The sequence below is a fragment of the Rattus norvegicus genome, chromosome 6 (assembly GCF_036323735.1).
Source record: "Rattus norvegicus strain BN/NHsdMcwi chromosome 6, GRCr8, whole genome shotgun sequence".
Classification (NCBI taxonomy): domain Eukaryota; kingdom Metazoa; phylum Chordata; class Mammalia; order Rodentia; family Muridae; genus Rattus; species Rattus norvegicus.
The window spans coordinates 53,562,129-53,587,431 of NC_086024.1; the positions used below are offsets into that span (position 1 = coordinate 53,562,129).

The window sequence follows — 25,303 nt, forward strand, 5'->3', positions numbered from 1 at the left end:
ACTTTAAGGCAACCGAATTGGGCTCTTACAAAGGTCTGGGGTCTGGTCCCCAGCCCCCTTTTCCTTTCCAGTACGGGGGACCTTCTGTTCACCCCCATTTAACCTTGCAGCGCTAGGAGAGGCTTCCTTAGAGCCCCTCCCCTCTTTATATGTGGAGTTACTTGCAGGACTCTGTAGTGAGGTGAAGGGCGTCTCATCAAAAATCACCAACTTCCAGGCTGTTGACACAGGCCTTCCACCGTGAGGTGGGAAAAGGAATTCAAGAAATTACCTCGGGTCAGGTAACACATAGGTTATTTTGTGTGTATTTGAACAGAAGAGAGAATTCCGAGCCATGCCTTCCTGGGTAGCAGAGACTATAGGTACGTCCCGAGTGAACTCGTGCGCAAAGAATAAGCAGCTAGTTGTGTCCTTCCAATGAAATACGAGGACACCGCACAGGTAGGACCCACCCACGCAAAGCTCTAGCTCGTTGATCCCGAGAAGTGGTGTAAGGAGCTCAAGTTCCTAAGACAGGTTGACCCTCTTTCTAAGGGCTTAACCCAACTCACCTCCCTCCAGCGCTAGTTGCCAGAGTTCCTAGCCTTGAGCACAATTCCTGACTCACTACTTATAAACGTTAAAATATGAGTCCGCGGTAGGTCCTACCGGTCCCCTTTACCGGCCGATCTACACACCTACCTCCGGGACCAGCCCCAACGCATCCCTCCCCAACGGGCTCCGCTCAGGAAGCGCGCCCAGAAATGGACCCTGCAGCCCATGCAGGGAACTCAAGTACCACGGCCCTACAGCGTCCGCAGAAACTGCCTTAAAACAAAAGAGGCGCCTGGGGAGGTGGGACCTGGACCTCAACCCCCACCCTCAGCCAACTTGCTGTCTCCCGCCCCCTCCGCCCCCGCTCTGCATGTGCGCATGAGCAGAGACGCCTCCCTCGGTTCCTCCCTAGGCGAAACTTTCTAATTCCCTTCTTTGGGCCGGTGGGCTGCCAGGAGCCACTAGAACGCTCGCCCAGCCGGGTGAGGAGAACAAAGTACTTAAGCGACTTGACCCCCTTCCTGGGCCCAGCCCCCGCTTCTGTGGGAGCGGCAGGAAATGGAAAGGCCCCTCTCCTCTCTCCCAACATTTGCCTTTTCCCCCCTCTACCTCTCCAGAAAGGAAGACACGAAGAAAAGACGGGCAGCTTGCCTGCCGCGTCCTCCTTCCCGTGCCGCGTCCCCTCGCCTGCAAGGACTGGACATGGGGGTGCTCCAGGTGTTCGCCTTTGGTGTCCTAGGTAACTCAAGCTAAGGGTTGGGGGGAGGGGTGTGCTCGGGCGGTGGGGGAAAAAAAAACCCAAACCGGTTTTGCCCCGGCATTGAAGGAATCTTGGGGGGTCGGAGGAGAGAGAGGGTGGTTGGAAATAACGCCGTGGGATCGATCGCCACCGCTCTCGCTTCGGTGGTGGCTGGGGACCGCGCACGCGGAGCTCCGCGGACCCGCATCCCCTGGGTTTTGCGCACAGAGCTCGCGCTCCTGCTGGCTTCCGAGGCTATTGCTCCGGGGCTTTGCACATTTACCAGTTAAACGCTGTTTCCCCTCCGTGGAAGGCATGCTCCCTGGTGTGGCTGGGCAGGCAGCGAAGGGTCCTGGAAAAACCAATTACGCACAAAAGTGTAGGGGCCCGGAGCAGGCTTCGACTTGGGAACAGATTGGGGCCATGTGGCTTTAATTAACCATCCTTGTTTGTCTCTGGGTGGCACCACGAACAGTTGGGCCGGGTGCTTTGCTGGAATGGCGAAGCGTTGAAGCCACTACAGAGCTACAGAGACACACCAGCGGTCTCTAGCTCATGGAATCAGCTTCTGTGGCAAACACTATGCCTCATCCCGGCGCTATCGCTGGTGACCCTGGCACGAGCACGCGGACATATTTTTGTGCCTCCACCCCACCCCCATCCCACAGATTTCCCACACACCGAGGATGCACCTACTGCCGCTTGCACGCCGGTTCTCCTTAGCGAATGTGCTGCGTGTGTCGGTGTCAACCTCACTGTGCCCTGATCTAGGCACGTCGAAGTGACTGGGTCACTACGTCCACCTTTCATAGAGAGGCTCTGCTCGGCTGGGGCAGATCAGAGTAGACAAGAGAGTCAGTTGGATTTCCTTGGTGCTGCGCTCAGCTGACGACTATTAGTCAAACCTAATGACTAGTCTGGGGTACCCCCCCCCCCATCCTTCTCTCCTGGTCCCAGCTTTCCAGGCCTCTTCTGCGCCTATCTCTCCATTGTGTTTTTCTATGTATTCTTTCTCTTGAATCCTCTGCCTGCCCCTCCTGCTGTTTTTCTTTTGCTCTGGCTTGTCCGTTGCTTTCTTCTCCCTTCCTCCTAACCTTGTTGCTTTTCTCTTCTGTAGCCCTATGGGGCACCCGAGTGTGCGCTCAGGAACCAGAGTTCAGCTATGGCTGCGCGGAAGGCAGCTGCTACCCCGCCACTGGCGACCTTCTCATCGGCCGAGCTCAAAAGCTCTCAGTGACCTCGACATGCGGACTGCACAAACCAGAGCCCTACTGTATTGTCAGCCACCTGCAGGTGAGGCGAGTCTGGCTAGTGAATGTATTGTGGACTGCATCCTCTTCCTCCTGGCCAATCAAAGGGGCTTGCCCAGGAGACTCCACGTCCTGCTGTCAATCCAGATAGGAAATACAACCGGCAGAGAGCCCTGGGATTAAGCTGGTAGCTTACCCTGCCATCCCAATCTCTCCATTTGCACGGTCGCATCCGCCAAACGTTTTCCTGCCACCTACCACCAACATCAATAGGGGAAGCCCAGGCTACAGATGAACTTAGTCCCTGTCCTGTGCCCTGTAGGGTCCTGTGTGTTTTGTTTTGTTGTGGATGCTGGTGTTTGTTCAACCCCTTTTGAGGTTGTGTGTTGAAGATGGTTCAGTCCTCTTCTTTGATCGTTGGTCCTGGATTTTCCATCATATGCTTGAGACCCTGAAGGACGCTTCAGACCCTGAAGTCTTTTAAGGAGATTTCCGTCAGGATCAGACATACATCCTTATTGAAAACTGCTCTGGTTGTCATGGCATCCTGGTAGTGGAAGACCAGAGTGAAGTTTCCGAGCAGTATATGCTTCTAAAAGTGGTCTCAGTTTTTAGATTTCATTGGTCATATATAGATAAGAGCTAATGTGAGGGGAAAAAGTCATACAGTATTCCGAAGAAGAATCTTTTTGTTCAGTCTTATCTCCATCCCCCAACACCACCTACCCCCACTGTCTGGGAAAAATAAAAAGAGGCTGGAAATGGAATGGGGTCTCTGACAGTGACAGGTGTTATTCTCATATGCAGGGCAACTTCCAAGGATTACATGCAGAACCCCCTCGGTCCACCCATGCGTGGGAGTGACCTGGGCTTTGCACATGTAACATAATGGAGCCACAGCATGGTAAAGTGGATTCCACTCATTTGTTTCCAGGTTTATACAGAGCTGTCTAGACTGCTTCCTCCTGATTAGAAGGGAGGCTATAATTAACCTTTTTTTTTTTTTTTTTTTTTGTAGTTCTGGTAATTGTTCTTCAGAACTAGTTTCCTTGACTACAAGTTAATGAAGGCAATTCATGTTACCTTTTCTAATATTAGCATTTTAATGTCACCTAAAACGTCTTGCTAACATTTACTCCAGGGGTCAGGGTGCTCTTGTCAGTGAGTCACCAGATCCTAAAAGCAGCTTCATACACAGTGAAAACTTCACTTAAAAGCAAGTAAAGTCCGACTCCCTGGTTTGTATGATTAGCTGTGACATTGTAGAGAAGCACTGAGGAGTATAGAATGACAGGGTGGTACTGGAGTTCCTGATCCCTTTGTACCTCCACCCTGACTACCCCAGGGGTCCTTCCCCCCCACCCCCATCTTTGAATCTCTTTTGGCCGGAAGTTAATTAAATAACTGCAAATGTAAAAGTACAGATTATGTTGGCATAGGCTACCTCTGGCCAAATTCTCTTTATAAGATATGTTATTGGTCTGTAGATGTTCATTCTTAACATCATTTCTAGATGTAAAAATAAATCTGTATTGCAGAAAACGTAGGCACAGAGCCAAGCTCCATATGGGAACAGAAACCTTTAAGTGTTGTTTATGGTTCTCTGTGACTTGCTGTGAAGAGGAGAGATCTTCTACTGGAGTGGCTGTGGCTGCCATTTTAGAGAAAACAAGGAATGAATTTACTTCCATGGAAACCAGAGTCTGTCCTCATTCTAGCGTATGTTCATGTGGGATCTTCAGAAGTACCTTCAGTTTCTAGTGATTCCCAGCATAGGACTTCCTGCCCCAGATACAATGAGCAGTTTTCAGGTTAGCCTGGCCTCCCAACCTTGGACAAAGGAGAAACTGAGAACCTGGCTCCCAGGGATGCCTTTGCTCATCTATGGTTCCTGCTTCGTGTAGGCTTTAGAAAATCAGGTCGGCTGAATTGTTTTCTGTTCTTTTGGGTTTTGTTCTTGCTTTTGTTCGTTTTCCCTTCCTTTTCAGTTTGCATTAAGTCAGCCAAAGCTCTCTGATGCCTCTTCTGCATTTGACTTCTGAGAAAGCTGAAGACTGAGATCAAGATGTAGGCCTAGACATTTAATTTTGATTAAGTTAGTAGCTTATGGAAACTATGCCCTTCTTACTCTTGATCTTAAATTTCGAGGAAGGAAGGAGTAGTTTTCTGGAGGTTTTTTAGACAGTTCGGTAAGTTTAAAAGTGAGAAACAGGCTATACATTGTATAATTTTTCCACATTCATCTTTCTTGAAGGTGGTTGTTTTCTGTCCTTCGTGACTTCATTTTTCTTTTTAAATGACCTTGCTTCATAGGTTCTTGCAACTGTTTTGTTTTTAGGAGGACAAGAAATGCTTCATATGTGATTCCCGGGATCCTTATCATGAGACCCTCAATCCTGACAGCCATCTCATTGAAAATGTGGTCACAACGTTTGCTCCTAACCGCCTTAAGATTTGGTGGCAATCGGAAAATGGTACGTGATTAGTGTGGGAACAGGTTGCGTGGAGTGTGTCTGAGTGTTAACTGGGAAGAAGTTCAAGTGGGTATTTGTGGCTATGATTCGCTTCTGGGTCCTCTGATTAGAGACCCTGACAGGATTACTTGCTTAGTCAAATCTGACCCTCCTTCCTGAAGTTCCTGCTGTCTGGAAGCAGCCTTTGATGCTAGACCAAAGGAGTTTGCAGGCCTTACCCTGAGGGGGCTTCAGGGGAATGGGTGTGTACTGAAGGGAGTCAGGAGAGAGCATGGGAAGACTAACATACCTCAGGCCTTCCCCAGAAAGAACATAGCACTTTTTTTGTGAGCCCTCAAGGAAGGGGGTGGGTAACAAAAAACACACCCCTCCCCCACCTTCCAGCTACAAAGAAGATTCATGAAACAACTGATAGGCTCATAAAATAAGAACTGTGACGAGACTGTGCAGTGTGCCTCCTAGTCAATCAATGAGTCAATCAGATATGTTAATGTTGGTATAAAACCAAGACGGAAATCTAGGGAATAAAGGTACAGTGGTGTATTGGTTATTTCTAACCATGTAACATGGATCTTAGATTTTTTTTTCATTTTGAAAGCCTGTTGCTTTATGTGAAACACAGGTTGGCTTCAAACTTGAAGCCCTCCTACCTCAGTCTTTACGTTGGATTCCCAACCTGAGATTACAGGTGTATTCTGCCATGTGTGCTGGACTTCGCTACATCTTTTTTTCTTTTTTTAATTATAGAAGGAGTCCCTGTGGAAGTGAACGTAAGCTTGACCATAAACAACCTGTAAACAGCTAGATCTCCTCATTACCTGTCCTGTATCTTTGGATACAGGCTGGCACTTGTCATTCATCCCTCTGTTATGAGGAATTCTTTTATGGCTTTCAGTAACTGGCTGTGAATTGCAGGTTTTTTTAGAAGGACTCTGATTCTAGTCTGGTTTATTGGTCAGTCTTGAGAATCCTATTGGATACATACTTGCCCCCTCTGAAAGCATGCAGCTCTTGAGAATCCTATTGGATACATACTTGCCTCCTCTGAAAGCATGTAGCTAACTTTTCAGGGTGGGTAGTTTTTACAAGGGAACACACAAGGTGATATGGTTCAGTGTGAAGGAAGACTACCCATGTGAGTCACAGAGGACTGCAGAAACAGCCTAAACCTTTTCATGAGCAGAGTGTAGGCACTCTTCCTGACCTCTGGAGTGACCCCTGCAATGAAGTAGGAATACATTGCTTCCTGGACATCGGGAGGATGGCCCCATTTAAGTTAAGAAATGTTAAAATAGTCTTCCATGTGTCAGGAGTTCATTCGTTTCAATAGCATTGAGGGGAACAAAAGGTCCCAGATGCCAGAAAGATTTTGCAAACAGTGGGGGCCTGAGCTCTGTCACAGATGAGATTAGACAGATGCGGTTTGGCATCCAGAAAGTCACCCCATTGTTACTATACCTTGTTGTCTCTTGTCTGATCACTCACAATTGAAGACTGTGATTCTGACTTTATCTCCTCTCTGAGTGTTGGGTGGGAGCTGGGCGGTTAAAGGGTGAGGTTGAATCCAAGGGCTCAGGTTCCGGGACTGGCCTGGAATGCCCAGTGGCTTTTAACTCACTCTTCTCAGGGTTCTGTTCTTGGATATGACAAGTCATACGCCGTAAAATAATCTTAGTCTCTTCTGTAGATTTTTTTTCTTCCCATAGTAAGAGGAAAATGCCCAAACCACCCAACTTTATCAGGCTGTGAACCTAAATGGAATGGACTTTTGGAGGATACCAGATGCAGTCCCTTTGTTACAGAAATGTTGCTAGTCTTGCTCTGTGCTTTCCCGCTTTATCTCTTAGTTCTGAACAAGCATCACAGCTTTTCAGAAGCCTAGAAGAGGAGAAATGTGTAGTTGCTTAGCTAATACTTCACTCAGAAGGAACTGCCCAGAGTAGTTTTGTTCGATGGTTCTTTTTTAGCGAATTAGATAAGGCTGGGATGAGTGCGGTGTTTTCCTTTAACATTCCAACTAACTCATATCCGTTCCAGTGACCACTTTTCCCCCTCAGTCGACTTGGCTGTTTTCCAGCAGGCAAGTTTATTTCAAAAGGTCCTACTGACTTCCTGAGAGTATACCAGCTGTAACATGATTCATCCTGACACATTCCTGTCTTCCAGGCTTCTTTGCTTGGGAAGATGGGCCCTGAGGCATCTCCCTACAGGGACAGTCTCTTCACCCAGGGAGGCGTCTTAGAGGTCTCTACGGGCTTGGGGGAGGTGCTTCTCATCCCTGGAATTCCTTCGTCTTTTTTAGTGTGTTCAAGTGGGTCTCTGACCCTTGGGGCACCATGCACTGTGCAGTCTTGTTTGTGCAGGCTTTCCCCCTGGAAGGAAAGAAGTTTGTTTGTTCAGGGACAGGTTTATTTATCTGACCGGTTCTTTGCCTCAGATGCAGAAGTGTAGCCAAAGGCCGCGTCCATCATGGATGAATTTCCCTGAGTTGGCAAATATTAACACTTGTGATACTCACCTGCTTTCTTTGCTGTCAATTAGTGGGGAGAAAGTAATCATTTGTTTTCTTTTATATGTCTCTGCAAACTGATCCCCTACTGTGCGTGCTGCAAGTGTGTGTTGGGGGAGGGGCTGCATTTGGCTTGGAGGGTTGGGGGGCAGTGGTTATTTATGGCTTCCTGTGCAAACAGCATTGAGAGGCCTTCTTCTGCCAGGTGTCTGTGGCAGCGAACAAACCCAGTAAGCAGAACTCCGGGGTGATTTATGAAGAATCGTTCTGACTTGCTCTTCACTGCTAAAATAAGTGCAAAGGACCCCCCCCCCCCTTAATAATGTCAACTCCAGCTTTCAGACACAAGAGGAAACTTGTATGAGGAGCTTAACGCCCACTTAGGAAGAGAGTCAGCTGTTCAGAGACATTCCCCATTGGTCTTACCGTTTCCTTTATTGCTGTAAAAATCCAGGTGTGGAGAACGTAACTGTCCAACTGGACCTGGAAGCAGAATTCCACTTCACGCATCTCATCATGACTTTCAAGGTAAGGAATCCCTGCCGTCTCAGATAGATGTAGGCTCAAGAGATGCAGACTCAATAGATCTGTCACATCCAGAGACAGTGACAATCTCTCTAGTGAGTTGGCCAGAACGAGAACTTAAATGTTATTGACGTCATAAGCTGGGATGATGCTGGAGCTTTTACAACAGGGATATGAATAACTGCCCTTCACACACATGCCTCCTGTCAGTAAGTAGAGTCTCCATCCTAATTTATCTATAAACTTAATTAGAGATCCCTGTGTTTCTGCCATAGAGAAAGGCAGTGTTTGACTCCCTTCCAAACCACAATAAAACCTTTGCATCTCTGATCCTTCATGTTTATATTTTAAGGCTGAATTTGGTAACTGAAAATGAAGTGTGCTGCAAATCTTAGGTTCCAAGGTTTTGCAAAAACTGTGGGAAGAGTTTTACAGTTCCTAAAGAAACATGGCTGCCTTCTTAAATGTAGATTTTTTTTTCTCTCCCTCTCTCTCTATTTTTCTTTTCAAGATGTAAAATGACTCTGGGGCTAGGGAATGTCTCTGTACAAAGTGCCTTTGTTTCTTAAGCAGCTGCCTGGATGGAAATGAGACTTCACATGGCTTACCACTGTAAGCAGCACACACAAAACTCATAGTTTACTTATTGCTCCCCAGGTTAAAACCACCTTTGAGTAGTTTTCAGTTGGACTTGGGGGCTTGCTGGCATCCTCTCAGGGTAGGAAAAGGGCTGGGGATTGGTTTACCTCACTGGCAAGGAACCACAGAAGTCTCGCTTCCGTCTGGTACCCAAGTATGAGAAGCAAAGGAGCCAGGGCAGGCACAGGAGTCAGAATGCGACTGGGAGGGGCATCAATCTCCATGGTCCCCGGGCCTGTGTACCTTGCTCACCCATTTACTGTCCCCCAAATGACCCACTGTGACGGTTGGGGCAGGAAGGGTAATGGGGGACAGCTAATACTGACAGTGGTTGGATAAGGGCTATTACCAGCTTATCATGGACTCCTTGCTGCCTAGGTTCGCCTTTCATTGGTCACACTCAACCTTAGTGGTTAAATTCAAACTGCCTCATGTAAAGATGTCATCTTCATGTTATGTGACCTTTAAAATATTTACAGTCTTCTTTATTGATGTTTGTGGCACCATCTTACTTTGGAGAGAGCATACACAGACATGGATGGCTCTGAGTTCATTTACATCTGAAATCCTTTGAGTGCATATTCTGTGGTTCAAGGGAATAGTGGGCCAGAGATGAAATTCTGTTCTACACCTAAGTGCTGAAGGTTAGGCTGAGAAGGTGCTGAGATGTGAACTCTGGGTACAAGATGTGGATGTCAGCATATGGGAGAAGGTTTCATCCTTCAGGTTTAGCTTCTGTGAGACAGCAGAGTCCATGGGGTAGGGCAGGGTTGGTGTTAATTTGTGTTCTGCCATTTCCTGGCATATGTGTCTAGAACTTTGGCTTCCTCGCTGTAGAATGGGAAGGAAAACACCTGTATCAAAAGGCTGTGTGGCAATTTCTCATGCTCAGGGAACAGGGGTAACCTTCCTGACTTGGTGTACCATTCCAAAGCTCTCTATGAAGAGATCGATATCGGCTCAGGACCCCCAAGACTAAGTTCTCAGCACAAAGGAGAGTTACTTGCCCCAGAGGGATAGAGGGGAGGGAATAAGAGACTAAGACAGGAGATAAAAGACAAGGGAAAAGGGAGAGGGAGCAAGAGAGAGGGGGAAGGGATATTTGTCCCAGAGGGGGACAAAGGACTGCCTCTGGATAGAGAGGAGACAGATGTGGCCCATAGGCAAATGGCAGTCATAGAGAAAAGGGGAAACCCCCATGTTAGTATAAGAGGTTTAATTTTAGTTGGTCAGGTTAATTAGGTGAACCAAAGGGGGCTTTTGATTGCTGGACATTAATAGGTTGGTTGATAGCTGGACCTTGGTCATCAGCCTCAGGAGGAGGAAGTGACCCAAATAAGGGAATGGCCCTTGGTGTGGCCAGCTCTAGGAATGTAATGTAACAGTTTTTAGCAAGGCAGAGGGAATGGGGGAGGAGGGCAAGGCCTGCCAGAGCCATGTTTGCCATGCTTGGGGCTGACTAGAGTCCCTTCACTCTGCTTTAAAAGAAGGTGGTGATGTTAATGTTAGCTTATATTGTGAGAAAACTTTTCCCAGTAAAACAAAACACACTCAACTACTCATACCCCAGATAGGAAACCCCCGACAGACCAAGAACCAATGCTGACGCTACCGAAGTCCAACACGTTGGTGAACCGATGAGTTTTATTGGAGTTACAGGAATTAATGAACAAGTAACAATTACTTAATAGGAATATGGGTGAGGGGTTACTTACAGGAGCAGAAATGATTCAGACAGTTGCATCTCCAAGGCCCACTTCAGCATTGGTGACAGTTCACAAAAGCTGGGAGACCTGGAGCACACTGCATAGTCTGTAGGCCACTCAGCAGATTAGAGAATGTCTTTTCTATGTGCCTCAGTTGATCTAAACCTCTCCCAGGCAGCTCAGCTAATTATTGCTTATCTGGTAGCTGGTCTTGTCTAAGAGTTTTCTTTGTACCTTACCTTCCTCCTCTCAACTTATATTGGGACCTAGAGGATCTGATCAGTTTCAGGGACTTCCTGGAGCTGTTTTGAGTTGCTTGTTTACCTTCCTGCTTAAGAAACTACCTTCAGGATGGAGCGTTTAAATCTGGGAGGAAAGTATTACACAAAACCTGGTGTAATGAAAAAACTTCAGGAGTGGGGACCAGTCCTGCCCTTTACCTGGCACAGGAGAGATGAGAAAGTTATCAGAGGGAAGAGATAAAGGAAAACCACCGTAGGTCTGAGAGCAGTGGACCCTTGATGTGATCTTTGTGCAAGGCTTGTTCATTAAGTACTGCATCCATTTGTCTCAAGGTCAAGTGAGGGAAGTAAGAGTGAGAACCAGGTCTCAGTCAGTAGGACCTCAACTCTGCTGAGGAATGGAAACCTTCTAGGCAGTAGGAAGCCACTGACCTGTTGGTCACAAAAAGTTTCGCAGGGAAACCCACACGATGGCACAAGTTTCACACTTCAGCCCTTGGGTCTCAGTGAGTTCAAGACCAGCCAGATCTGTATAGCAAGTTCCAGGCTAGACTAGGATACATAGCTGTTTTGTTTTTGTTTGTTTGTTTAGTTTTAGATTATAGAGCATTTTAAATTTCCAAATGTCAGAAGCTCACCTGTCCTTGGAACACTTTACTATGTATTCACGTGCTTCTACACGCCACTACCCTTTGCCCTTGCTGCTTTGAGAACCACTGCAGAGAGGAGGAGGCCCTACTTTCGGAGAATGGTCACTAGGGTGCTTTAGAATCAAAGGCTGGCCTTGAAGTGGAGAAAGCTCGGAGGCAGGTCAGGGGAAGGAAAGGGCCGCGTCCAAAATAGCCTAGAAGTCTGAGTCCTTAGGAAGATGTGGGTCTCCTTAGCAGCGCTGTAAAGGAAAGCAGAGACAAAGCCCGAAGCAGAGGCAGGGACAAAGATGAACAACTCATGTGTATCCTCAGCCAAGCTGGCTCTGGAGATGGCTGCTTACTAGGTGGATTGGCTTTCTCAGACTAGAAAAGCTCACTTATGTGCATGTGCCAGTGTGCTTTTGCTATAGACAGATGTTTTCCAGTCTCTTCTGTTTATCATGCATTCAGCAGTCCCTGTGCAGCAATATGGGGCCTGAGAAGGTTGATGACTAAGCAGGGCGGTGGGAGTGGGGAGAGGCTTCCGTCCTTTAGGTGAAGTGTGTTGTTCCGGTTTCCAGCAGCTTCTTAACTCCACAGGAAATTAGATGACTGGTCAGTGGCCCCTGGGATTTAGAAGTTTCCAGAAGTGAGAGACAAGGAAGCCCAGCCAGGACAAGCTTCTGTGTGTTTCTTCTCTGCTGCCTGCTGATCCAGAGATATCAGACTAGGTGTGCCCCTCCCTAAGCCTCCTCTTAAGGCTTCCCAACTGGGTGCTTGGCCTCAGGGGATTGGCTGTGCCCACACACCAGCCATACCAGGTTCAGGTGGTCAAAGGCGCTTCTCCATTCCTGTTCTAAAATCCTTAGTCTACAATTCTCTGCAGTTTGATAAAAAACATTGTCTTCTTCTGTTCCTGGATAGGCAGAAAAGCAACTTTGCATCTGTCAGTCTGGGTTATCAAGGACGCTAGCAGGTAGGTTAGCGGATTTTTGCTAGTTTGTAACATCAGCCTCTGCAAAAGTTCCTGCAGCCAGGTGATAACCTTACTTAATTCAGAAATTCATATTTACTTAAACTCCGTTTTCTAGGTTGGCTAAACTTTCCTATGACTTTTCTCCACAGCAGTCCAGCTTCCTCTTCCTAAAGTGCACACAGCATGTTCGTGGCTATGAAGCATCTGCCCGTGGCCCATTTCTAGAATTCCATCTGCTTTCTTATTTACACTTCACTGTGTCCCTCACGGCCTCCTGAAGTCTTCGGCATGTTTTGAGGGTTTTGTCTTTGTTCCTATTTCCCTGACCTTCCGCCTGTTCACTCCTCCGCTAGGCCACCGACTGGCTTGGAGGAAGGTATGCACTCGTGAGCACACAGGCAGAAGGAAAAGGCAGCGACTGTTGCCGGCTCCCGTTCTCCTGTGTCCAGCCTGACAGGCATTTTCCTAGAGTGCTGACCTTTCTCTTGCCATTGGCTTTGTTGGAGGGAATTCAAGTATTAAGTGATCACAGTGACTTCCAAATCCACGTTGCCCAGCTGAACGCCATGCCCATCTATAACTGGGCCCAAACGAGCGTTAGGCTTGTCCATGTCATTTTCAACACAGACACCCATGCTTTGGGACCTTGTGTTTCTTTCCTATCTACTCTTCCACTAAGAGCCACTGTATTTATTGCATTTTGTTCTTTTTTCATTAGTGTATTTACTTATTCACTTTACATCCCAGTATACACCCTCTCTTCCCACTACACCCCCTCTCCACAGCTCTTCCTGCCTTTCTTCCCTCCCCTTCTTAGAGAAGGCAGAGGTCCCCTCTGAGTATCATTTTTCCATCCCTATCTCCACCCCGAACTCCCACCCCTGGCACATCAATCCTCTGCCAGACTAGGTGCATCCTTTCCCACTGAGGTCAGACAAGGCTGCCCAGTTGGAATGGGGTGCACAGGCAGGCAGCAAGTTCAGGGAGAGCCCCTATTCCAGTTGTTGGGGGACCCACATGAAGATCAAGCTGCACATCTACTACATATGTGGGGGGGAGATCTAGGTTCAGCCCATGCTGGCTCTTTTAGTTGGTGGTTCAGTCTCTGGGAGCCTACGAGGCTCCAGGTTAGTTGACTCTATTGGTCTTCCTGTGGAGTCCCTATCTTCTTCAGGTCCCTCAATCCTTCCCCCACTCTTCCACAAGACTTCCGAGCTCCATCTAACATTGTGGTTTCTGTGCTTCTTTCCATTGGTTGCAGGGTAGAGCCAGAGGACAGTGCTAGACTCACATTTTGTTCTTTACCAGCTAACAGGTGCTTTGGCTGTTGTCACTCTTTGGTTATTGTGTACAGTGCTGCTTGTTTTCTCACATTTCGTGTGACCGTTCTTGGTGCTTGACATACTATACTATGATTTTTATGTCCGTGTGTGTGTGTGTGTTAGACTACAGCATATAGATGATATATAAGCCACTGGCTGATGCATCTACGGAATGATTAAAGAAGTGAGAAAGCAAGCATTCAAACTTAGTTCTCTCCTGGGCATGGTGGTTAATATACCAAAGTGTGTTTGCTACAAATGCCTGTTTATTATAATCAATCAGCTTCTAAAAGAAACAGCTTGCTGATCTACCAGGTGGTACAAGTGCTTCCTTGCAAGAGCAGCTTCCACAGAATAGCGCGTAGGTTTTGAAATCCAGCCACAGTCTGAAATAACCAACCACACAAAGTCAGCTTGAGGCACGCTCAGTGACCTTTTTGAAAAGGACAGATTAGCCACCAGAAACATCCAGTGAGGCTTTTCTCCTGCTTTTAGACATTCCGTCCGGCGGCCATGCTGATAGAGCGGTCTTCTGACTTTGGGAAGACTTGGGGCGTGTACAGATACTTTGCCTACGACTGTGAGAGCTCATTCCCCGGCATTTCGACTGGCCCCATGAAGAAGGTGGATGACATCATCTGTGACTCTCGGTATTCCGACATTGAGCCCTCAACAGAAGGAGAGGTTTGTGTGCCTCTGATTCAGTTCTCTGCTTGTTAGCCTGCTTTTTGATCATTGCAAAAATACCAACTCTCTTATCTATTTTTAGGTGATATTTCGTGCCTTAGATCCTGCTTTCAAAATTGAAGATCCTTATAGTCCAAGGATACAGAGTAAGCTTCTTTTTAAAATAAATGTTGAGGTGGGAAACAGTTCTCATGGAGGGTCTCATCCTACCCAGCGCCATGTTACCCGATATCTTGATACTCAGTCCTACATTCACTTAGATCTTCTTCCTCCCTTTGTGGTCTTCCAAAAAACCCGCTTCAAATGACCAGTACTCAGTCTTCGCTGATAAGGAACACATTTTGACTATGTCAACAGAAGCCCAACAATTATACTGACCATGCCACCTTCTATTGTTGATGCTCGATATGTAAATTAGAGTGCAGGTTAAGAGTGCTGAAATAAAACACCCCCTAAATATAGTTTCTGAAATGAAATAGATGTTTCCTTTGCTTGTATGATATCAGCAGGAGGGATTTTTAGTTGTACACATATGGGTATTTTACCTGTGTGTATGTGCGCCATGTTCATGCCTGGTGCTCCGGTAGGCCAGAAGAGAGCATTGGATCCCTTGGAAATGGAATAACAGACAGTTGTGAGCCACTGCGTAGCCTGGAAATCAAAGCCAGGTCCTTCGGAAGAGCAGCCAGTGCTTTTAACCACTGGGCCACTTCTCCAGTGCTTGGAAGAATTCTCAAAGAACTACAGCTTAGTTGGCCATCGTTAATTTCATTCAAGATGATACCCAGTTAGATTTGAGTGACAGATGAATAACATGTTCTTTTTTAATACCCCATGTAACATTTCAACTAGTATAAGTGTGTCCCATCCAATATAGATGGCTTTACGGTTAGGACAATTTTTTTTTTATTGTATGCTATTTAGGACTGCCTTAGACCTAAGCTGAGGGGTTACCATGAATTCAGTTAAACTGAGCATCCTTTATTCTTTGCTGAATCTGCCAGTCCTAGCTATAAAACTCTCCCTCTTCCTAGGATGGTCTACGCCAGCAGAGTTAGCACACCATCCCTGTCCTCATTCTGATCTGTAGAGGTCAAGAGTAAAGATAAGACTCGGAGGTTGTCATATCACTTCTGTGTATTGCTATAATTAGTCTCGTAGCTGGAGAACAGAAGATACTGGGTGGGAAATGTCTCTGGCAAGATGGCCTGTGCTCTGCTAAAACTTCTTGGCAAGAGCTCTCATCCACAGGCGATGGGAAACAACAACACTGAGAAAAATCAGAAGTGCCCGTCATGACAAGGGGGTGTAGCCAGGTGAGGCCTGTGCAGCCTTTTGACAGATGAGGATGCCCTGAGTTCAGAGTCGTGCCTACCAGGTGATGGGGTGATGAAACGGCAGGTGATTCTGGAGCTCATATGGTAATAGTTCTTAGTTCAGGGGCTGGAGGGATGGCTCAGCCCTTAAAGCCTAGGCTCACAGCAGTTCTTAGTTCCGTGCTTGTTCTACTGTTGGACAATCGTTTGTGTTACTGCAGCACAGCCTGTAAGTCTCAGGAAGCGGAATGTTCCAGGTCAGACCTCAGTTTAAATTCTGATTCTTTCACAATGCAGCTCCATGATCCGGTGCCTTTAAAACTTTTCCATTCCCTCTCCCCATTTTTACCTGGAGACAGAAATACCAACCCGAGGGGTGTTTGAGTCGTGTAAATGGGCAGCCCAGTGTGCGGTTGATCGAAGCTGTGGGTGCCAACAACTGCAGCTTAGGTCTTGTGTGGAGTCTGTCCTGTCAGAGTGAAAGTCACAGTGTCGGGGTGCAAGAGGGAGATAGCCTCCCTTGTTTGTCCTTGCTACGGGGTTGCAATCAGTGAGTAGAGGCAGGTCTGGTTCTTGTTGGTCTTTGTCGGCTGTGTGTAACCCTACTTTTAACCAAGGTCTCATGGAACTTTTACACTGGAGGTCAGAGTAGAAGAAAACCCGGGGAATGTGGACAGAAAGTCTGCTTTCCAACTTACCTTAATTTTAATGTGGCCCAGACTATTAGGTTCTGTAGTTTGCTCATTCATTCTGTTGTAAAACAGATTTTTAATGGCATGTCCGTGAAGTCTCTGAGCAAGCCACGAGGCTCTTCCTTTACTCAAAACCTGGTTGTGAAAGAGACCCAAGGCTCATCTGCTCCACAGGTGAAACGTGTGGCACTTGAAGAATGTATCCAATTCGTGGCCTTAAATTCCCGTGGCTTTTGTTCGGTGGCATCTGGAGACCTGTTTCTAGGAAGTGCCCATGTTAGCTGATCATGCCTTTGACTTCCTTACTAATCAAGGGAACAGAATTTCTATCGTTGAGACCTTGGAGGCTCACTTCAAAGTGATGTGCCTCTTAGAAGAGCAGGCAGCCTGAGCCTCTCTCTGTTGTTGCTCTTTGTGGAGGGAGAGAGTGGGAAGCTCTTTGCTCTTTTGAGGGCTCTGTGAAGTTCAAGGGCTTCCAAATACTCCAGCCGCCCTCCACAGTTTTCAGCCTCTAGTCAATAATACTCACTGTGTGCGGGAGAGGTTTGCAGATGTTGCCATTCCCAGCTGCCATTCCCTGTAAGATTGTGGGTTCTTTGTTTTGTATTTGACTTTTTACAAAGAGCCTAAGTTTAATGCATGGACTGTCCCTTTCCAGCCCCAGCCATTCTATAGTCTTCATTGTAAACTATGCATGTGTTATAACTGTTTGAAATGTGCATTTGGTGTCTGAAATGACCTGGTGCACTGGGCTACTACCATCCTATCTTGTGTCCTAAGTTGTAAATATGCATTAGCACAAATGAAAGTCAAGCTAGCGGGTGATTTCAGAGAGAGCAATGAGAGGCAGGCTGATGGGCTGATGAGATCTGGTGGGGTTCTTCAGTAGGAGCTGCTTGGCCATTAAGGATAAGACACCCAAGTAGCAGGTTGACTGGCCCTTGGTCTGTCTAGTTATAGGATGTGACTGACAGCCAGTTTCTAGAATAAGCTTAGGTCTACAGACCTAGGGAGGAGGAGGAAAGGAGACAATCCGATTCCTAAGAAACTGTTATGTAGGAGAAACAATTTGCCTGGCAACCTAGAACTAAGCCCCTTTGTCCTCATGTCGCTCTACTGAATTAATAAATATGAAAACGTTTTGCAAAAATATGTGCACTACAATGTTGCTTAAAACTTGCTTGAAAGAGGCCGTGAATTTGAGAGGGATCTGGGGAGGACTAGGGAAGAGATGGGGGGTGGGGAGGGAAGAGAGGGATGATAGAAATACAGTACATACATACATACATACATACATACATACATATAATTCAAAACAAAACTACTGTAAGGCAAGCTTGGTTGAGACATTTTTTTCCCTTAGAAAGTTGGCTTTTCTCTATTAAATGTTCTGGTAACTTGGATTTAAGTAGAAGGAAATTTCAAATAGTGTTTTCTCATTCAAAAATAAACACATAACGGTCCTTGTTACAGTTAGAATTGGCACCCGGGATAAATATCTTTTTCTACCTGAAAATCATTTCTGACTTTGACAGCAGTGGTTGTGGAAGCCAGAGGTATGGCAGTATTTTAGATTAAAGGGCAGTGGGTTCTGGAACTCCTTGGTCGTGACTGACATTCTTACTAATCCGAGGAGATTGTGGTGGCCTTCCCTGCTTCCAGAGGCTGTCACCCTGTGTTAATCCTTACAAGCATCATCTGGTTCATTCAAGAGGGGTGAAGTTTACTTGGGCTACTGTTATGTGTCCAGTCCTTCACCTGAACAGTCCTAACATAGAATCGCCACAGCATGCTTGCCTGTCTGATTAGACCTTTCCTCTTGGTGACCTTTATAGATCTATTAAAAATCACCAACTTGAGAATCAAGTTCGTGAAACTGCACACCTTGGGAGATAACCTTTTGGACTCCAGAATGGAAATCAGAGAGAAGTACTATTACGCTGTTTATGATATGGTGGTTCGAGGGAACTGCTTCTGCTATGGTCATGCCAGTGAATGTGCCCCCGTGGATGGATTCAACGAAGAAGTGGAAGGAATGGTGAGTGTCCAGGGGGAACTTATACAGGAGATCTAAAAGGCAAAGCCAAAAGAAGCAAATAACCCCCCCCCAAAAAAAGAACACACCCCCCACTACCTTGTCCTTAAGACTGACACAATATTTTTTTAGAGGTTTGAATTTACCAAAATAGACTTTGCTTTTTGCTACATGTTGGTGGTTGAATGCAGATTTTTCTCTCTTGGAGAGTTGCTTAGGTGACGAGAACATGTCCTGAGACTACTAGTTTCTTAGATTCTGAATTTGTTTTTGGAATCTCTTGTTACAGAATGTTGTGGATGTATTTTAGTTACCAGGATTAAAAAGTTGTCTAAATAACAATCCAGACTGTATTTCCTGTAAGAAAGATTAAAAACCACAAGCACCCAGTCTTCATGCTGGCAAGGGCAAGGTGGCCTCAGCTCAGGGAGACTGGAAGTTGTCATCCACCACTTAGAGCCACCACTTAGAGATCAGATGGAGCCTTCTTTCTGTCCTCTCCAACTGCTAGTAATGTGCTGCTAAAACAACTACTAGTTTTTGTCTAGTAGTTGACACAAACTTGAATCCTCTGGAAGGAATGAACCTCCATCGAGGCACTGGCTCATCAGATAGACCTGTAGGCAAGTCTTTGGGGCATTTTCTTGATTAGTGGTTGATGTGCAGGGCCTGGGCAGGCGGTCTGGAGAAGGCAAGCTAAGCCATGGGGATCAAGCAGCATTCTTTCCTCCATGAACTCTGCTTGAGTCCCTGACCCGACATCCCTCAGTTGATAGACTGAGACTTGGAAATGTAAGCCAAATAAACCCTTGCCTTCCCCAAGTTGGTTTTGGTCAGAACAACAGAGAAGCAAACTATAGCAATTAGAGAAGCCAGGCTATTGTACTCTAATCCACTTAAGTGGCTGCCAGAAAAATTCTTCGAACCCTTAGGAATTTAATACCAGACAGGATTCTGGAGCTGGCAAGACTCAGCCAACCTTGAGAGAGGAGATTTAAAAGTTAGCAATTAGTAAATGAGTAACTAGCGCTGGGCTTTCAAACCTAGTCCCTACCTCTGCCCCTTAGTCTCTGAGCATCTCTTGATGATAACAGGTATGCCTTGCTTGTTTGCTGTCTGTCTCTTCATAACTTGTTAAGTCTTTGCATCCAAAGGGTGCAAGATCTCAACACTGCCCTTCTAAAGCCTTTGCCTACCCTTTCCTCCAGCTGGAAGTCTTCCTGGGTAAATAAGTCAGCTTTTTAACTGCCTGAAGGGAGGGATATGTTTCTAATCGGTACATCTTTCTGAGAATTCCAGACAGACTTGACTTTGCCGAGTAACAAACCTTTGTGACTTGACACCAAGCCATTCTCAGATGCTACGTGTCTTGTGTGGGCTGGGAGACTGACTGCTCTTCAGTTCAGCTCGACGGCTGGCAGTGAGAGGATTTTAATCTCCACCTAAGTGTGCTCCTGTCAAGACAGGTGCAGGAGAGGCGGGACCTGTCTGTCCTGTTCCAGCATTCCAGTTGGTAGAAATGAGGGTTAAGGTGAAGGGCTTATGTATGCTCACACTTGTTTGGTAGAATTGATGTGCTGATCCTTCGCGGGCTGCAAGGGGCTTAAGCACAACTTGCTGTAAAATACAAAGGAAATTAAAGGAAAATTAATTTGTGTCTTTCTCATAGTTCATCTCCTTACTTGAAGGAAAACAGATGGTGGAATGGTTAAAAAAAATGTTTTTTAATTATAGTGTAGAAAAATGAAGCGCTGGGCTTAAAGGGGAGAAAAAGCAGAAACCTTTCAAGGAAAATGACCACCTGGCACAGTGGAGAGAACACATTAGTTACAGATTGTTCTCGGGGAGCAGTGCATACAGAGTTCTCCATTAAGACTTACAGGTTTCTTTCTTTCTTTTTTTTTTTTTTAAGATTTATTTATTTATTATATATAAGTACACTGTTGCTGTCTTCAGACACACCAGAAGAGAGCATCAGATTCCAATACAAATGATTTTGAGCCACTACGTGGTTGCTGGGATTTGAACTCAGGACCTCTGGAAGAGCAGTTAGTGTTCTTAACCGCTGAGCCATCTCTCTAGCCCCAACTTACAGGTTCTTAGCTTTCAGGAATTATTCTTAAATATTATTACACTTTGCAATCCCTTTATCTTGTGTATATGTGTGTCCTCACACATGTGCCACTGAGTTCGTATGGAGGTCAGAGCACAGGTTGACGGAGTCAGCTTCTCCTTCCACATGGGTACTGGGAATCAAACACACCGCAGGTATTCAGGGCGGCAGCGGTTTTGTGGTGGTGGTTGTTGTAATTCTTAAATAATTACTTACTTGTAAATTAATTATTTTAGATTATAATTACTTCACTCTTCTTCCTTCCAAAACCTTCTTGCTCTCTTAAATACATAGCCTCTTTTTTCATTAATTGTAGTTACACATGTGAATGTGTGTATAGGTATACATACATGTATGTATACATGTATGTATGTATGTATGCATATTCCTAAATATCTGAGTATAACCTGCTCAGTCTCTATGATGTTAACTTGTATGTGTGTTTTCAGGTATGATCATTTGGTATTAGGTAACCAATTAGTGTGTTCTTCCCTGGGGAAGACCAAGTTCTGTTGTCAGCGTTCCTCGGTTGCCTGCAGTCCTTTAAAAAAGAATTCTTAAGTTGTTAGTTTTGCTCATTAGATTCTTTGGATTGATAGTCAGTTGAATGACCGTTACATCATAGAAACTCTCCTAGAGACAAGGATGGTAGCCATGAACTTACATGGCTAGAACTTGCTCAGTCGGGGAAGGAGGATAGGGACAGTTCCTCACTGTGAGAAAGGAGAAGGTACCTTCTGCCGCCTGTGGAGACCGTGGAGAAAGCGCGCCCATTCGTATGCTTCTGACTTGGCCTGTCCTGGTTTGCAACTCCCCAGGTTCATGGGCACTGCATGTGCAGACACAACACTAAAGGCTTGAACTGTGAGCTGTGCATGGATTTCTACCACGATTTGCCGTGGAGACCTGCCGAAGGTCGGAACAGTAACGCCTGCAAAAGTAAGTGGCAGTGGTCAGGCTGTTGGAGGCAGGGGGTCCATTTTCTGGGGAGCTGTGGTCTTTGATTACACTGTTTGCAGAAGGGAGGGGCATTGTGCTATTCTCCTAGCTGTGTCTGTCCCAGAGCAATAATATGTATGCACTGGGGTCAAGTAATAAAAATTAGTGTGTTTGGCATTGACTGGGGAAAATGGCAATGGTGTCGTGACTTTATATTTGCTTTTAAGACAAGAGAACGACAGGGCAAGTGAAAGACAGCTACAGTGCCTTTCATGCACTTAGCTGGTTGAACTATTGAGAAGTAATTGGGTCTCCAAAATACTCGATCAGTGGGTTAGTTCAGTGATGAGTTCCTAGCTGACTGGTTGACTGGGTTAGGCCCACCTAGAGGAGGTGCTTCTCAGAGGTCCGCCTTTGATGCTGCTTCTTCTTCCCAACCCCTTCTGATTGTTCTTCTGCTCCCTGACTGCGATTCCATGCCTTTCTGCCATCGCATTTGGCCTTATCACAGAGCCAGCAACGAGAGCTGGCCAACTGTGGACTCCAAGGAAACCCTCCTTTAAGTCGTTTTCCTGAAGTGTTTGGTCACGGGGAGGAATGAAGTCTGGCTCATTGCCAAGCTGCCCACATGCCTGAAATACAGGGTGTGTTACCTGCCTGCCACTGTCATCCCCGCACATCCTGTCATAGTCTTCCGATAGCCAACCCAAAAGGCTTTTCTAGGAATCCATCAACCAGCACATCCTTTAGAGTAGAAAGTCAATCAGTTTCTTCCCTGGGTGGGGCCAAAGCTACCTTCAGCGGTGGAATGGCACCCCTCCTCCTGTGTTGGTCACTTTTCATAACATAGCCAAGTAAATCAACATAAAATGGGAAAGATCCGTCAGACCACGGTCACTTGGCTGTGCTGCTTCAGGTCTATGGGAAAGCAGAAGCATCGTAGAAGACAGTAGAGTAAAGCTGGGAGAAAGACAGCTTTTGGAGGTCACCCCAAGGACTTACTTTCTCTAGGCAGACTACACCTCCTAGTTCCCACTGTCTTCCAGTAACGCCATTAAATTATGAGTCCACCAGGGGATTAAGCAACCCACGGACCAGGGCCTTCATGATCTGGTTATTTCCCAACCCAGCCTTTTAAACATGAACCTTGTCCTATTATTCCTAGGGGATTTTTGTCCAAGACTTTCCTGTTTATGATAACAGTATTTATTTATTTTAATTTTTGAGAAAGGGTTTCTCTGTGTAGCCCTGCCCATTGAAACCTCAAATCAGGTTAGCGTCTTATCACCAGAGGCTTCTCACTGGTTGGCTGCTATTTCACTCAGACTCACTCCCCACTCTGTTCAGTGAGCTTCCTTCCCGACCCCTCCGTCCTCCGTTGGTAAACAGATTTAAAATTCTTCTTGACATTGGTCTTGTCATGCAGAGTGTAACTGCAACGAACATTCCAGCTCGTGTCACTTTGACATGGCGGTCTTCCTGGCTACCGGCAATGTCAGCGGGGGAGTGTGTGATAACTGTCAGCACAACACCATGGGGCGCAACTGCGAGCAGTGCAAACCCTTCTACTTCCAGCACCCTGAGAGGGACATCCGGGACCCCAATCTCTGCGAACGTACGTTGGGAAGTGGCGTTCATGGGGCTTGTTTTCGTCAGTTCTCACATGGAATAGTTTGTTGTTAACATCCTTCTCTCGGAGCGCAGACTCTGAGCATTGTAGCCAGCGTCGTTAGCTAGTTGCTGTTCGGGATGCTGGGAGGGTCATTTTCTTGCTGGTCGGGCCTTCAGTCCTCATGCGCTGGGTTTGGAAGGTAGAAGAGAACACATCGTGTTTATGCAAACAACGTGGCCTGATATCCGATGCCTCTAACCTGGACTTGTTCTTCTTAGCATGTACCTGTGATCCAGCTGGTTCTGAGAATGGAGGGATCTGTGACGGTTACACTGATTTTTCTGTGGGTCTCATTGCTGGTCAGTGTCGGTGCAAATTGCACGTGGAGGGAGAGCGCTGCGACGTCTGTAAAGAAGGCTTCTATGACCTGAGTGCTGAGGACCCGTTCGGTTGTAAATGTAAGTCTGTGTGGGGCGTTCTCCTGGGGATTCAGTTCCCACTGCGATTCCCAAGCTAAACCACAGCTTTGGACTCACTTGGTCTGTGTTTCTTTGCTTCATTTTGTGTTTTTCATAAAGCGTGTGCTTGCAATCCTCTGGGAACAATTCCTGGTGGGAATCCTTGTGACTCTGAGACCGGTTACTGCTACTGTAAACGTCTGGTGACAGGACAGCGCTGTGACCAGTGCCTGGTAGGTAACTCCTAATCTCTGAGGATGAGAAGGTAGTGACCATGACATGTTTTTGTTTTTGTTTTTGTTTTTGTTTTTTTTTTTTTTTTTGGTTCTTTTTTTCGGAGCTGGGGACCGAACCCAGGGCCTTGCGCTTCCTAGGTAAGCACTCTACCACTGAGCTAAATCCCCAGCCCCCATGTTTTTGTTTTTGATGTAGGGGCTCAGTATATAGGCAAGGCTGGCTTTGAACTCATAATCCTCTCAACCCTGCCATCTAGGTCCTTGTATGTGCCACCATACCTGGCAAATAAGGAATTTTTCCTATTTATTTTAAACCATCTTTTTTTTTTTTGAGCTGGGGACCGAACCCAGGGCTTTGCGCTTCCTAGGTAAGCGCTCTACCACTGAGCTAAATCCCCAGCCCCAATCATTTTTACATGTTAATGTTAAGAGACCCAAGGGGAAAAGTCAAAATGAGTATTTCTAGTGATTTGCCCAAACTGCATTGAATACTACTTATGAAGACAATCGAACAAGTTTTCTTTTTTTTTTTTTTTAAATGGCATTGCTAACAGCTAGTGAGGACATAATGACTTAGGACTTGTTAACTACTAACAGGAACACAGGTCAACTCTGTGAAAAGTGTTTCAGAGAGACGTCTCAGAGCTAGTAAAAATGGAATATTCCTAACCTAGTGACCGCACTGCATTCCCAGAAGATTCTTGTTGCACCCTTGTTAATTAAGGCAGAAAACTTGTCATCGACAGTGGGAAAATGGTTGCATAAATTCGGGGATTTCCATACAATGTGATATTCAGTTGTGGAAAATGACATTAAAGCAAGGAAGTGTTTACATCGATGTTTTGCATTAACAGATAAAACAGACTTGCAGTGTGAATAACACTTTATGTAGGAAAAAAATCTCATCAAGACAGGCAAAAGTCTGGAGGAAGTACACCAATAATACTGGCCATAATTTATTTCCTGCCAGAGCCATTTGAACGAAGGAAAGTGATCTCTACTGCTCACTCAGAGCCAGGCAGTCCTTTCTCTCACATGACACAAAGTTGAGTTTCTTTAATGAGAATATTCCTACCCTCGGTCTCTTTCCTTGGTTGAAAGAAAGGCTTGGAATAACCCGGGCCTGCTGAAGCTTGTTCTGTGCTGGGTCGCTTGTGCCGTCAGAGGAACCACCTTCTCATGTTTAACCGTTTGATCTGCAGCCGCAGCACTGGGGCTTAAGCAATGACTTGGACGGATGTCGACCCTGTGACTGTGACCTTGGAGGGGCATTGAACAATAGGTAAGTGGGATGTCACAACTTCAGGAAGTCTAAGGTTTGTAGCCATTTAAGGAAGTTCATAAAGTAGGTTCATCCTTGGTTTTAGTACCTGCCAACCATTTGTCTCGATGATTTCCAGGGTCGGTTACGTCCTGGGAGTGAGTTTTGAAATCTTGTATGTTGGCCCCAGAGATGGCTCAGTGGTTGCAGAGGACCTAAGTTTGGTTCCCAGCACCCAGTTAACTGCCTGTAATTCAAGCTCCAGGCTCCAATGTCCTCTTCTGACCTCCATGGGACCTGCACCCATGTGTGTGCACGTGTGCACGCGCTCACGCACATACACACACACACACACACACACACACACACACACACACACACAATATTAAAAACCTCAGAAAAGGGTAAT

At 46.2% G+C, this 25,303-nt stretch overlaps 1 protein-coding gene across 4 annotated transcripts in view; it reads left to right on the forward strand.

Annotated features, from left to right (window-relative positions):
- Positions 1–720: 720 nt before the first annotated feature.
- Positions 721–25,303, forward strand: part of Lamb1 (laminin subunit beta 1) — a 67,270-nt gene continuing 42,687 nt past the window's right edge. The window contains exons 1-13 of one of the 4 annotated variants that reach the window (XM_063261658.1): positions 721–834; positions 1,152–1,273; positions 2,391–2,566; positions 4,862–4,997; positions 7,961–8,034; positions 14,041–14,229; positions 14,315–14,378; positions 18,076–18,278; positions 21,207–21,327; positions 22,754–22,942; positions 23,218–23,397; positions 23,518–23,630; positions 24,836–24,915. In XM_063261658.1, coding sequence (XP_063117728.1) covers positions 1,237–1,273; positions 2,391–2,566; positions 4,862–4,997; positions 7,961–8,034; positions 14,041–14,229; positions 14,315–14,378; positions 18,076–18,278; positions 21,207–21,327; positions 22,754–22,942; positions 23,218–23,397; positions 23,518–23,630; positions 24,836–24,915 — 1,562 coding nt within the window. In that variant the 5' untranslated portion in view covers positions 721–834; positions 1,152–1,236. Of the gene's footprint in view, positions 835–899; positions 1,274–2,390; positions 2,567–4,861; positions 4,998–7,960; positions 8,035–14,040; positions 14,230–14,314; positions 14,379–18,075; positions 18,279–21,206; positions 21,328–22,753; positions 22,943–23,217; positions 23,398–23,517; positions 23,631–24,835; positions 24,916–25,303 lie in introns of those variants that run through there. The other 3 variants (XM_006239997.5, NM_001106721.2, XM_003750137.6) reach the window with 3 other exon arrangements.